The 13,645-nt window shown below is 45.1% G+C and overlaps 1 protein-coding gene across 5 annotated transcripts in view; it reads left to right on the plus strand.

Moving 5' to 3' along the window:
* ATXN10 (ataxin 10) overlaps positions 1–13,645 on the plus strand; it is a 168,055-nt gene that overhangs the window by 71,714 nt on the left and 82,696 nt on the right. For all 5 annotated transcript variants that reach the window (XM_045062513.1, XM_045062514.1, XM_045062512.1 and 2 more), the window contains 2 exons: positions 2,663–2,771; positions 4,195–4,364. In XM_045062513.1, the coding sequence (XP_044918448.1) occupies positions 2,663–2,771; positions 4,195–4,364 (279 nt within the window). The remainder of the gene's footprint in view (positions 1–2,662; positions 2,772–4,194; positions 4,365–13,645) is intronic.

The following is a 13,645-nucleotide window of genomic DNA, read 5'->3' on the forward strand; positions in this document are numbered from 1 at the left end:
TTTCTTCCCCCTCTTGTGCCCATTGCAGAGTCCTGTTCCTTTGATGTGCCTGTGTCTTTTTTCCCCAGAGCCCAATTCAGTGAATATGGTTCTATAATACTTGTAAGTAGCAGAAGGACATCTCGCTCATTCCTCTTATTTTTTTATTATTTTTTAAGTTTATTTATTTATTTTGAGAGAGAGAGAGAATGAGTAGGGGAGGGGCAGAGAGAGGGAGAGAAAATCCCAAGCAGGCTCTGTGCTGTCAATGCAGAGCCCGACTCGGGGCTCAAACCCACAAACTGTGAGATCGTGACCTGGGCCGGAACCAAGAGTTGGATGCTCAACCAACCGAGCCCCCCAGGCGCCCCATCCTGCTTTTTAAGAGAATATTTTTCCTAGCTGTTTTTTCATTATTAGTTTCCAAATGCACGTTAGAAACACATTAGTAATAAAAGGATTCTAATGACTAAAATTGGGAATGTGTTAGGTGGAGATAGATTAATTTTCACTGGGGTTGATTTCAGTTAATATCCTAGAATTTAGGAGCTGGAAGGAAACTTCTAGATTCTCTCTTCCAACCCTCTGATGTTACTGTTATCTCTCTATCATGGAAAATTTCCAGCAGACTGAGAGAAAAAAGTATCCTGCAAGCCCATGCCCTGCATCAGCAGCTCTCCTCTCCGTTAATTACTTTTCTTGTTTTGTCCACAATCCCACCGTCCGCCCTGCGTTGAAACAAAATTCCCACGTGTTTCATCAGCCCGATGTTTTGTGTGTTAAAAGGTGATGAGTCACACAGAAGTAAACTACAGTTAGCACACACCTAAAAAATTAGCAATGTAATTATAATACTCAGGCTTTTCCCATTATCCAGTAATTTTGTTCTAGTTTATTCCTTTGAATCAGGATGCAAATAAAGTCCATGCACTGCAATCAGTTGTTGTATCTCAAATATCCTTTAATATACATGGTCTCCTTTCTTGCCCCCCCCCCCCCCCCCGCTAGTTCTTTTTTTTTTTTTTTTTTTTTTTTTTTGCTAGTTCTTGATGGAAGAAACTGGGTTGTCTTACCTGTAGCGTTTTCTGCAGTTTGGATTGTGATTGTAACTCCATGGTGGTGTTTAGCATATTCTTCTTCTTTTCCTGGCATTTCCTGTGACTGATAATTAGTTCCAGAAACATGTTCACATTTGGGTTAGGTTTTTGTGTCTTTTTTTTCCGATAGTGTTTTATCGTTGGCGATGAGTGCCTGCATCAAGAGGCACATGACGTCCGGTCGTCTCTTTCTGTGATGTTAGCACTTGTAAACGACTGTTCCCTAGATCCCCTCATTCTTTGGGCATTGCAGATGGTGGTATCTTGACTTTTATCATTCAGAAACTTCTCTTCATCACCATGTTTATGAAAAGTACAACAGATGCTTGTTTTTTTTCCTCCCTCTTTGATTATCAGTCTTCAGAGTAAGGAGTTGGTTTTGTGGCATCATCCAGAGATGATGAGTGAATTGTTGAGGTTTTCATCACCATCGTGAAGTCATGGTTTTAAAGCCACTTGATTTATCTTCCGTCCACTTTAGCTCTAATTCTTCCTGATGTCCTAATGTGCCATTGCTGGCCATTAGGTTGTTTCTGGTTCCTTCTTCAGGTTGTTTCTGGTTCCTTCTGACGGGATCCCGATAGTCGCTCCTAGTTTCTTTGCTCTCTCTGGCATGTATTCTGCCCCAGCCCTCAAACCAATCAGCCTCTTCTGGAAGGAGGAATGGTATCTGGCGATGACAAACAAGGCATTAAAAATACGCGTTGTTTCTTGCTGTTTATTTTGAGATTTCAGAATGGTAGATTAAAACATTACCTTTAAATCTCCTAACTGGAGAAAAACAACTACACAGTTAGAGTTAACCCATCCGAGTAATTTATTTTTCTTTTAAAGAATGTTGTCTTTATGACCTAAATGTATAGCATCTACCACATTTTGTCAAATAGCGTGTACTTTAGAAACTAGGGTCGAAATTTGCAGAGGATTGGATTTTTGACGTTTTATTCAGATTACCTAACGCCATATGGTTGGTAGTTGGTAGTCTCTTGTTCGTGTAGCCCATTTGACGATCAATTATTACGTGAACTGACATTTTCAAATAATACTATCTTTCTCTACCTTCCACCATACTGCATATGTAAGTTTATATTTCCCCAGAAATAATGCAAGTTCCTGCAGCCAGAGTTCTTTCGACCACAGCATTTTACAGGATTCCTGTGGACAAGAAATTAATGTATTTCATGGGATATTTGTATCTTTAAAGTAGAACTTGCTTGCTGGGAACACTTTAAAAAGAAAGTATTTGCATAAATGTTATGTATGTAGCTAGTAATTTTGAACATTTGCTCCACTGTTGGAAGGTATTTTTGCTTGAATAAGAACTTTTCTGCCTCTTTGCTCCCGGAAGACACATAATGACACATAATCTTGCGTTCTTGATGGCTGATGCTGCTGGTAGTGAAAACGATTATTCACGTACATTTTTAATACTTCTGTCTCATTCTCGATCGTTTTGTCTCTCTCTTCAGACACTCTCCACAAGCACCACCTCTTTAGTAGTTACTGTAATATTCCATCCTCTTACCTTACTTGTAACAGTTGCAGACCATGTAGCTTGACTTAAAAGTCACGTTTTCTGTTTTTAGGAGGCGTTGGCCACGATTAGGCTTCTCGATGTCTTGTGTGAAATGACCGCCAACACCGATCTGCTCAGCTATCTGCAGGTTTTCCCTGGCTTGCTGGAAAGAGTGATTGGTGAGTGAAGCGTCACCCTTATCGTCATGTTCAATTGAGGAATCCTCGGCTCGTCACACTGAAATATAAGTCCAAACACAGATCCTTAATTTTCATTGTATTGGTATATTTTTGAGATTATTTTTGGACTAGTCTTTCTTAACAAGAATCATTGTGTTTTGGTAACAGCTCAGGCTTTTGCCACTTGCCTGCTGTGTAACTCAGGACGCCTGGTCAGTAGATGAGAGTCCTAACACGTGTTCCACAGGCTGCACATAGTGGGCGTCTCCTCAGGGGTGTGTGGTGTGGGGGGTTGTGATGATGGGGGTAGTAGTTTCAGTGAGGATGATGGTGCCTTTCATATCAGTTTTCCAAATTTGCTAGTAGATTTTTCCCAATTACCTTCATGGACACAAAGAATAGTGCCCTACACATAGTAATTATGCATTCCGTTCTTAGAAGAAAATGGTTTTACACAAGAAGCCATTGTCTGGAATACCATCTTTGCTAAAAGGCTGTTTGCAGCATAATTCAAGTAGGACCTGTTCCTTGTGGTTAGCCATGCTTATGGTGTTGTTATTTGCTGTTCTCTGTTTTTTTCCTTTAAAAAAGATCATATTTCTGGTGGAGATGCGTTCTCCAAGAAGGATGAATTGTGTCTAGGTGGGCAGACAAGTCAGCAGGGAGCTGTAGAAGATATTTAGAATCTCATGTGAGTGTTTTATTTTGAGTGCAGTGCTTTTAGTGATGACCAAAATAAAATGCCACAGACCTGCAAAACAGAATCATTGTTGAAAACCGTGTGTGCAGCCAAGGCAGCCATGGGCTGTCCACCCAACTCTACCAAATTACTACCCTCTGTGAGCTTGAGTTCTTCGTTCTGAAATGGAGAAAATGGTACTTGCCTCTACTAGGTCTGTTGAGAGTGTTAAATGAGAGAATGTGGAAACCCGTCACTGCAGCTTCTGGAAGATGATCTATTTTCGTGTGCTGTCTGAGAGGCATCTCATAGAGCATTACAGTGTTACTCCTTTTGAATGGAGCCAGAATAGATTTCTGGAGACTACCTGCTGCCTTCTGATGATCTGCACAATGAGAAAAAAGTCAACATACTTCTTGGTTTCTGTCCTATGGCTCACTGTAGAATAGGTGTTGCATTTTAGACTTAGCGGACTGTGGTTGTCACATGAGTTCCTTCATAAAGAAAGAATGTGGGGTTGGAAACCTCTTTATAAGAAAGATTGCAGAAATTTTTTAGCTGACTTTCCTTTGTGGATGCAAAGTCCAAGTCGGGATGATCCCTGTGGCTTATCTCCCCAAAACCCGAGTCATGAAAAAATTTAAAACGAAAGAAAGAGTCTTCTACTTTTCATTTAAAGAAAGCTTTCTTTTATAATAGTAAAAATTTTCTTCTGGAAAAGAAAGTTCATTGTTTTTCTCATAGATCTTTTACGACTGATTCACGTGGCTGGCAATGACACCGCGAACATCTTCAGCACCAGTGGTTGTGTAAAAGCAGAGGGTGACGTCTCAAACGTGGCTGAAGGTTTTAAGTCTCATCTCATTCGTCTGATTGGAAATCTGTGTTATAAGAATAAAGAAAACCAAGACAAGGTAAGATGATTTCTGAGGATGTTTCATATGTATATGGCTTCCTTTAGAATGTGATGTTTAGGATTTCGAATATGTACACTTTTCTGGAATGAAAGTTTGCTTAGAAGGTAGTTGGAGATGCTAGGTATGTGCATGTATCCCACAGATATGCATAACGTGTCATATTTGTTTATATCGGGGTTTGTATTTTTACAGCGTGGCTTTGTATGTGTCCTCCGTGTGTTTGAGTCCGTCTGTTTTCTTATAAAGTATCAATGTTTGTCCAGAGCCTGGGCATTTGAACACATTCTTACTATCACGTAGGAAACAGTCAATAAAAACAGATTTAAAATTTAAATCTAGCATTTAAAATGCTAGAAATTTTGAAACACACAGTAGATATGTAATAAACGCTAGTTATGGGCCATTATGTTAGTAATAAAAAAAAAAAAAACCTTAAATCTGTGACCAGCGTTTCTGGATGATTGCATCGTAAGCATTTCTTTTAGACATTTTGAAACTGATACAGTATTTAAGTATTAAGTCTTTGGAAACTCAGTAAACTGCCCCTGGATACCTCTTTTGTGCTGAATAGCTTAGGTTGGAACTACACTGATACGTGAAAAGATGAGAGAAAAGATGGCAGGAGAATTGGACCACAGGCTTAACACTGAATTAGCCTGCCTGTATTTCACTGGAAGTTTCTTCGGGTGGCACTTGTTTTGCCTGATGAAACATATCAGATGAATGTGTGACAGATATATTTTTTCCAAGATGGCTGCAAACACATACCTGGAATTTGACTCTGCCACTCTCCCATCAAGGATTAGCATTTACTTCCCCATTCTCTTCAGTTTGATGACTAAAGCCCCGTAGCTCCTTTGAAGAATAATATATGGTGGGAGTGATCTTCCACCATTTCTGATACAGCCGTTGACTGGTCTTGGAGATTCCGTTTCTAGCCTCTTAAAAGCCAGTCACCATGTAAGATGTGCAGATTGCCTGCGATCACTGTGCCATGATCTTGCCAAGTCTGCCTGGAGAAGCCCTGGAGGATGAACTGTACTGAGGAGAGTGAAGGAGACTAGTCAGGGAACGCCAAGGCAGCAGACGTGGGATCAAGAAACCATCTTGGAAGGTTTCTGGGTAGTTGCTCAGATCCTTAGTTCCAAGCTCAGTTCCCTAGTTGCACGGCAGAGGCCACATGAATCGGAGACAGCCTGCCTCACAGAGCCCTTTCTGAATTTGTGACCCACAGCGTTGTGGGAAGAAGTGAAAAATCGGGGGGAAAAAAAACAAACACCAAGTTGTGTGGGTTCTGCTTCTGTTAATGGCCCTGTGTGCTACCATTGGACTGGTCCTCCTGCAGATAATACTTGTAAACTCTGGACAAAAGACAGCCGTGTGAACATAATCAAATTTGACACAAACCGGCAGGTTTGGGAATTGAATTGCCACTTGGAAGAAGGGAGCAGCCCCGTGTGTGCTGTGCAGGACAATTATTAGAACTCTGAAAGAAAATCTGTACTCCCTTCACCTTCAAGATGAAATGGACAGTTTGGAGTAACCACAGCCGTTGGAAAGTGAAGGAGGGACTCCCGGGTGGGAGAAAGCAAGCCCCGGATTCTGGGCACCAGCTGCCTGAGTCCACGCCGATGCCTGAATCACACATGCGGGGCAGGCTCCAGGCAGCTGAGCCAAGGATAAAACGATTGTACTGAGATTTGGGCTGCCGTGCCAGAGTTTACAGTTTAACTGCAACCAAGATCATTGCTTGCTAAAACAAAAATATTCAGCATTTTCTAGAGGAATAAAATAGAAACCAGAGTTTCCGTGGCCTAGCATTCGCAATGTCCAGGATACAGTCCACACTTACTGTAAGCACAAGAAAGTATGCCCCGTTTTCCAAGAGAAAAAAGATGGCCAACAGAAACTTCAGGGACACAGACATTGGGTTTAGCAGACAGAGATTTTAAAGCAATTGTAACTGTGCTCAAGGATGTAAAGGAAAATACACTCCTAATGAATGAAAAGATAGTGTAACTCAACAGAGAAATAGAAACTAAAAAAATAAAAATAAAAGTGAAAGGGCCAAATGGAAAATCTAGAACTGAAAAACACGGTATCCAAAATACAATTTGAAAATTTTACTGAATGAGCTTGACAACTCCAGAGAGGTGACAGAGGAAAGAGTCGGTGTGCTTGGAGATAGAACCATAGAAGTCATCCAATCTGAAGAAGAGAGAAAAGGTTGACAAGAGAACGGTCATCTGACGTCTCAATTCTGTGTGTTGTGCATCGTTGATCATCGGAATCATTTCTCCAGGATGTGGCACGGAACCAGATGCCAGATAGCTAGCTCAGATGTGCACCTAGCATCTCGACTCCTCCCCACTTTCAAGCAGGTATGAGTGAAAGACTACTAATCCCCTCCCCACCCTGGAAAGTTACTGGCCCGATGTTTGCGAGAGAAAGGTGATGGAGAATAAAAAACACTTTGCCTTTTTGATGACCAAGACTGCCTTTCTTGAGGAGCACAAAAGAGGTGGCTTTTCTTGTGCTTAACTATTCTTTTGTTGCCGATTTGGATAGGCCTCTTATAGGAACAAAATGTAGTAACCCTTAAAAGGCTTGTGAAATAACTCACTCAAGTCAGGATCAGGTTGCACCATAAGTAAATCTGGAGTGTGCCCAAGTGCTGCTGTGGAGAGGTCATCGGGGCTCACAGGAAGTCGGTGGTATGTTCCTTCACGTGTGTGATTGCTAATAGCCCTCCTGGTTTCTGAGCAAACATTCTCAAAGGAATGAGAAAGGTCATTCTCTGAGTAGAAGAATGCCCCTGTTGCCCCTGCTTTCTTACTGTGCCAACGAAGTGCCTTCCCTGAACCCGTTCCTTCTGGGATTTGTTTCTCCTTCCAAAGAATCTGCCACGGCGTCACAGTCCTAGAAGCTTCTTCATTCTTGTAGTCAAATCCTGGTTCTCCCTGGCTGTTAGACATTGACCTTGGTCATTGTTGCCTCCAGGGAAAGCAATCACACGCATTAAAGATAACTTTAGTCGAGGTGTTAGAGAGACAGAGGATTATGCGGCGTAGTGGGTCTCTATCACCAGGCTCTTGCTTGCACCCAGATTTGGGCCCAAAGGGAAATTTGGCTCCGTCTCTGCTCTAACTCTGTTTGAGTTAGGGGGATTTTGTGCCACCTAATCTGATTTGGTTCATTCTTCACCCAGAGGAAGGACTGATACCCTGTTGAGTGTTTCTTATGTCCCAGCGTGGTGCAGAGTGAATTACATGTCTTATCAACTTGGATATTTGTATCAGCCCCGAAAAGCAGGCTCTGTTAACCACATTTTAGGAGAGGCCACCAGGTTGGTGAGTTGCCCGATCCAGAGTAGTATTTAGATTTGTCTGACTCTGAGCTCCTGGGCCTGTACCATCATGCCTGCCTCTCATTTAAGAGCGTTCCGGGGTTTGCAAGAAGAGGTTTACAACAGGCTTCCTTCCTGATGGACCTCAGACCGAAGGTGCTGGCGGCTGGTGAGTCTGCATCTACTAGGCCACCCGGGCCCCTCGTGCCCAGTCTCGGCTCAAGTCTGGCGCTCCCGGGGACTCGCATCTCTGTCTCTGATTCATCTACTCGTCAAATGTGAATGTTCCCGGCTGTGGGGACCTTTTGTTGGATGAAACAGACGGGTATCTCTTCTGTGAAGCTTCCACTCGAGAAGCGTCTAGGGCCTAATTATCCTTGCCTCTTTGAACTAGGATCCCAAAATGATTGACAGATTTTCCTAGATCTTTGTGCACTGCCTGGTTGCTTGGAGGTCTGATCAGAAGCCATTTAAGCCCAGCTGGGTCTCTGTGCTTGTCCGCGTAAGTTCATTCTTTGCACTGAATGTGGTGGCCCCCGCCTGGATGGCACCCTTTACGGTTGTGGGGCCCTTTCCCTCTCATAAAGATCCTTTTATCTACATTAGTTTAGTGGAGGCTTCGGATGCCTCTGTGGAAAAGGCTAAAAAGACACCATCATCGTTTTCTAAATGAGGAAACCAAGGCTCAGAGAGACTGTGATTTCATTCAGTTAGCATTTTTCGAATAGAAACTCCTGCTGCGCGCTCTGGAGGAGACTGAGTCACCTTCGTAGGGAGGTCTGCGTGGCACCGGTACCTCTGACAAAAGCCCCTGTGGCCCCCCCTCCCGTCCGCGAGGAGCAGGTGAGGTGTGGTCCTGTGGGCGGGCTGTGCCAGCTAGCAGTCCCTCTGTCTCTAAAGGGCAGGAGCCGACTGCACCATCGTGACAGGAAGGGTGACAGTCCCCCTTTGCGTTTGTGTCTCCGGGCTCTGGGTGGGACGGTCCAGTGTGCCTGGCCTTGGATGGAAGTTTATTTCCCCAGGCCTCCCCTGGGTCTTGAACTCTTAGTTCGCTGCCCGTGATGGGTCGTGCTGCCCGTGATGGGTCGTGGTGTTTCTTGAATTGTAAAAGGGTTGCTGACTCCCTTTTTCCCAGGTCGTGGTAGGGAGCTGTTCACGAACACTTGGTGACTTCTGTTCTTACCTTGTTTTCTGTGCTCGACAAAACATAGTATCTCCTCGCTGCGTCTCTAGTGATTGGTTTACTTTTAAACCTTTGTGGACCTGAAATGGAGATTCTGTTTTGGTTTCTATTGTAAGAAGCACATGGGTATCAATGCCGTAAACATGAAGAAAGCATTCTTTGGCTGCTTCTTTGTTAGCCGAAGGAATGCATGGTTTACTTTTTTTCTTCCCTGTTCTCTCCTTTGCTATTGTCAGAAATGCTCTAAGGGAATTCTTCATGAGAAAAAAAAAAACAAAACAAAACCAAACCCGGTTGCTGGTTTTTTCCATACGGCTAAGTGCGTGTTTTCAAAGCGGATCAGCAAATAAACTAGTTTGTCTGCCTTCATTTCCCCCCAAAGAAGTTGTATCGACTACACCGGGCCCTCCGCAGTTTGGGTTATTTGGTCCATTCTGCCAAAAGGTTTGTGGAAATGCTGCTCAGTCCCTCTTTCTCCTCCTCCCTGATAGAAAAGATTCCCAGCATTCACACATACGCTGGATCCCATGTGTTCAGACATATGCACACAGAAAGCTTTCATCGCAGCCCTGGCTTCATTTTAAAAATAAGCCTCCGGCGCGCGGAAAAGTCCAGCACGTGAAGACCGTGCGCTGGTGGCCAGCTCTGAGTCCCAGGCCCGAAGTATCTGCTACGGAGGTAGGTGTCATCTAGACACGTGGCAGACCTCTGTGCTCTGTTTTTGACGAAGGAAGTTCTGCCCGTTGTGTTACCCTCAACATCTAAATTGTGCCTCCCGCACAGCAGGCATTCGGGAAGTGCTCGCGCGGGGATTTATGGTCAGCGTCTCCACACGCCGAGCACAGGTTTAGGTTCTGGAAATAGAGAGCAAGTAAGACATGACCCTCCTCCTCAAGGAGTGTGTATTTTACCGTAGAACGTCCTTACTCTGTTTGCAAACAGAGACATGTAGTGAGAATAAAACCGCTTTTCCACGTGAAAATCAGAGTTCCTCTAGATTTGGGGTTCTGTAATTATTTTTGAAAGTCTTTTATGTTTGTCCTGTCTTTGAATATATTCTAACTTACTGTAACATGACTTATTTTGATTTGACTTACCCAGACCTGAATTTTAGACTATAAGAACATCTGCAAAGTGTAATATTCGCCAGGAGTTAAACGATGTTTTTTTAACCCCAAATTTAGCTTTACAGATCCCAGTGTACTTTTTTCGTTAAAAAAAGTTTTAGACTAAACTTAACACTTGTTAAGCGATCATAACATGATTGTTCTTCGCTGCTTTTTTTTCTGGAGGGGGACTGGTACCTTCAGCTTTTAGCATCTAGATGTGACGGGTCAAGAGCAGGCCAGCTGTTCAACCCTTTTTTATGATTTCTTTCTATTTGACATGTTCTCAGCCAGCATATTTGCCTATCAGATCATGAACCCGAAATAATCAGTTGCTATTTCCTAATCCTTTTTTTTAGGTTTGTTTATTTTTGAGAGAGTGCGAGCAGGGGAGGGGCAGAGAGAGGGGGAGACGGAGGGTCCGAGGCAGGCTCCAGGCTCTGTCTGAGCTGTCCGCACAGAGCCTGACGCGGGGCTCGAACCCACGAACCGTGAGATCACGACCTGAGCCGAAGTCGGACGCTTCACCGACTGAGCCCCCCAGGGGCCCCCAGTCATTTTAGTGAGGCCGTTGCTCTTGGGGAGGGTCAGTACTTGCTTTGTGCTGCGTCCCTACTGCTGGCTTGTCGGTTCCCCGGGGAGTTGATGGGAGCGCAGGGAAGGGCATGCCCGACGAGTGTGGGGGGGGGTCCTCCGTGCCGCTGTATGGTGGGCCCTGTGTCCTCATGCAGGACCAGCGCCTGCGTTCTCGGCCCGTGGGTTCTTTACCCAGGTGACCGTAGCTTGGCCTTCAGTACCCAAGGCCACAGGTGCCTTCTCTGGTCACTGCAGGGAAGGCTTTCCACCCACGCTCACCTCTGGAGCCCATACCTACTCCTCTTTACCCCGACTTTATCCTGGACTCATACCCTCCGTTTCTGTATGTAAACGTGTTACTGGCTGTGGATTCTGGCACACGTGTCCGTATGCAGGTGGCTGTCATTTATGGCTCCAGTGTAACACACACATGTAAACTGACCCCTGGCGGTTCATGCAGTGTCACTCACTTTTACCTTGGCAAAGCCTGGTTCCTTCCCAGTCATCTCTCCACGACCCCCCCCGCCCCCCCCCCCGCCCAAACCAGTGTCCTTTCATGAGATTGCTGTCCCCAGGTCTTCTCGGCTGGTAATACCGTCATCTGCATGCTTTGCCACGTACGTAGTTTTCCATTTTTACGGAAATCTTCCACCCGTACCTCCGTGCCTGACTACTTGGGGGATTTCAGGTAGGCTGGTGCAGACATCCCGGCAGCGGGTTCTCCTGCCCGTGGCTCCTCTGTCTTTGCGTGCTTCGTCACATTTGGGTCCACGAGTAGATGTGATACTCGTACAGCAAGCTGAGAACAGTACAGAGAACCCACGCGGAACCTCGTGGTTAGACACCCCAGATCTGCCTCGTAGTTTTACCGTCTCTTAGCTGTGTAGACTTGGACAAGTGGTTTAACCTCTCTGAGCCTCAGCTCCATCACGTGTAAAACACCTGCCTGTGTGGCTGGAGGGATGAAGTGAGATCGCGTGCGGGAAGTGGCTGACAGCATGTGTGTGGCCTCTCCCCGCCGCTCCCCTCCCGTCCCACTGTAACTGAGAGGCTCCGCTTCAGTCAGTGTCTCCCAGTGCCTGTATTTAAGTGGAAATTTATGGACAGCACCTCACGGGTATTTACACAGTTTAAAGTAACCCTCACATACCGTCTTCTGTGTTCAGCGCTTTTCTCATAGATGGGGCTTTTGGAAGGAAGTAAAATGGAGTAGACAAACTTCCTTTAGGACGGGAATCCTTTTTTCCCCAGTCACTTTGACCACACCTGCTCTCTGAGTTGAATTTCTCTTTTGTTATTGCCTAGGAAAGAACCGAGGGGTTTTCTCTGTGGGTCCCTGAATCCGTTCTAGCTCACTTCTGAGAGCGTGTTAAGGAACTTTCATATTACAGGGACCTGGCCTGTCTGGGTGAGCCTGTGTCTGTCCTCTGTCAGAAACAAGTTGCCCAGAATCGCAGTTTATTGATTTGAAGATTGAATGTATAGGCAAGATCCGGCTTGCTTCAAATTCCTCTTCTTTGTAATGTAATCCTAGTTCAAGAAATATGTCAAAATTCATAAATCAAGCTGTCACCATTAGTTTCCTGAACCTACAGTTCCTGTTACAGTAGGCGAAATTAAAATTCCTACCTAGAGGACACATACCGTGGCTCTGCTTTGTGCAGCTGTAAATTTTTTCTTTTTAAAGACCCAAAACCCCTTTTTGTGTCTTGTCACGGAGCGATCAGCTTGTTCTTTCGGAGAAAAGGGGTAAATTATTTAAAAGGAGGAATCATACTAAAGATGTAAATAAAATGTAACAGCCTGCTGGTGGCTGTTGTTTCACTCCTGCACACGAACCAGGCCCCAGGCCTGGGCTTTCTCGAGCATGCGGCCTCCTCGGCCCTCTTCCCCACCGACCTGTAAGCTCCTTGAAGGCAGCACGCACCCTGTCCGGCGAACCCCTGCCACAGCTCCTGGTGTGCAACACAAGGAGTCCGTGAACCGTGGATCGGTGCCCCCCTGTGCTGGTCACTCAGAGTTTGGAGGAGTTAAGTTACTCGCTGGGAGCGATAGCAGGCTACATTCTGCCTCCAGAACCCAACTCTGCCGGCTGGCCTCTCCTGTTCTGCACCTGCCAGAAAAAGACGTTTGAGGCTTGTCGCCTGAAACCTTTGACCAGCTTCGTGAGAACCCTTAGAGCAGGCACGTTTTACAGAGCGGCGCATGGGGAGCTGGCGGTGGAGTCGTTCTGGACAGCGGTCGTGTTCCTTGGTTCTGGCCGAACCGCTTTCTTTGTTGTCTGAAGTGCCCCAGGAGTACGTGACTTCTTGGAGGTTAGCGTAGAGACCTACGTTCCTGGGACGTGCACATCCGGAGAAGCACGATTGATCCATCTCCTGCGTACCGAAAGGAAGTCATCGGGCAAGTATTTGTCTGCGGTGACTCAGCAGTTTGCAAAAGTCTGGAATCCAATTTTCTTAACTGCCACTCCGTTTTCTTTACTGTGCCCTCTGATCAGTTTCTAGACAACAGGGATCTTAAACGGGTTCATGTTTCACGGTAAAAACAATTATTTCACAGTATCCATAACAAGAAATAGCTGAGACTTTAGGTGACAGAAAACTAGCCACGTAAACCGAGACAAGTACCGTGTTCCTGGGTGGAAATGTGGGGATATTATAAAGACACTGTTTGGTACTGTTTTGACACTGCTTTATCTGTTTATTGGTAGGCCAATTATATCCCCACTAAAGGGGAAAAAAATCCCAGAATTTTGACAAAAAAAGTGAAAAGAATTAGAGAATTATTTTAGCAATATTAAGATATACTTTAAAAAATATTTTTTTAATGTTTATTTTGCCTGAGCAGGGGAGGGGCAGAGAGAGAGGGAGACACAGAATCCAAAGCAGGCTTCAGGCTCCCAACTGTCATCACAGAGCCCGACGCAGGGCTCGAACCCACAAACCGCGAGATCATGACCTGAGCCGAAGTCGGACACTCAACCGAGTGAGCCACCCAGGCGCCCCCAAAATAAACATACTTTGCAGCTAAAATAATCAACAATGTCCAGAGCTTATAGGTTGGT

This window comes from Felis catus, chromosome B4 (genome assembly GCF_018350175.1).
Source record: "Felis catus isolate Fca126 chromosome B4, F.catus_Fca126_mat1.0, whole genome shotgun sequence".
Lineage (NCBI taxonomy): Eukaryota > Metazoa > Chordata > Mammalia > Carnivora > Felidae > Felis > Felis catus.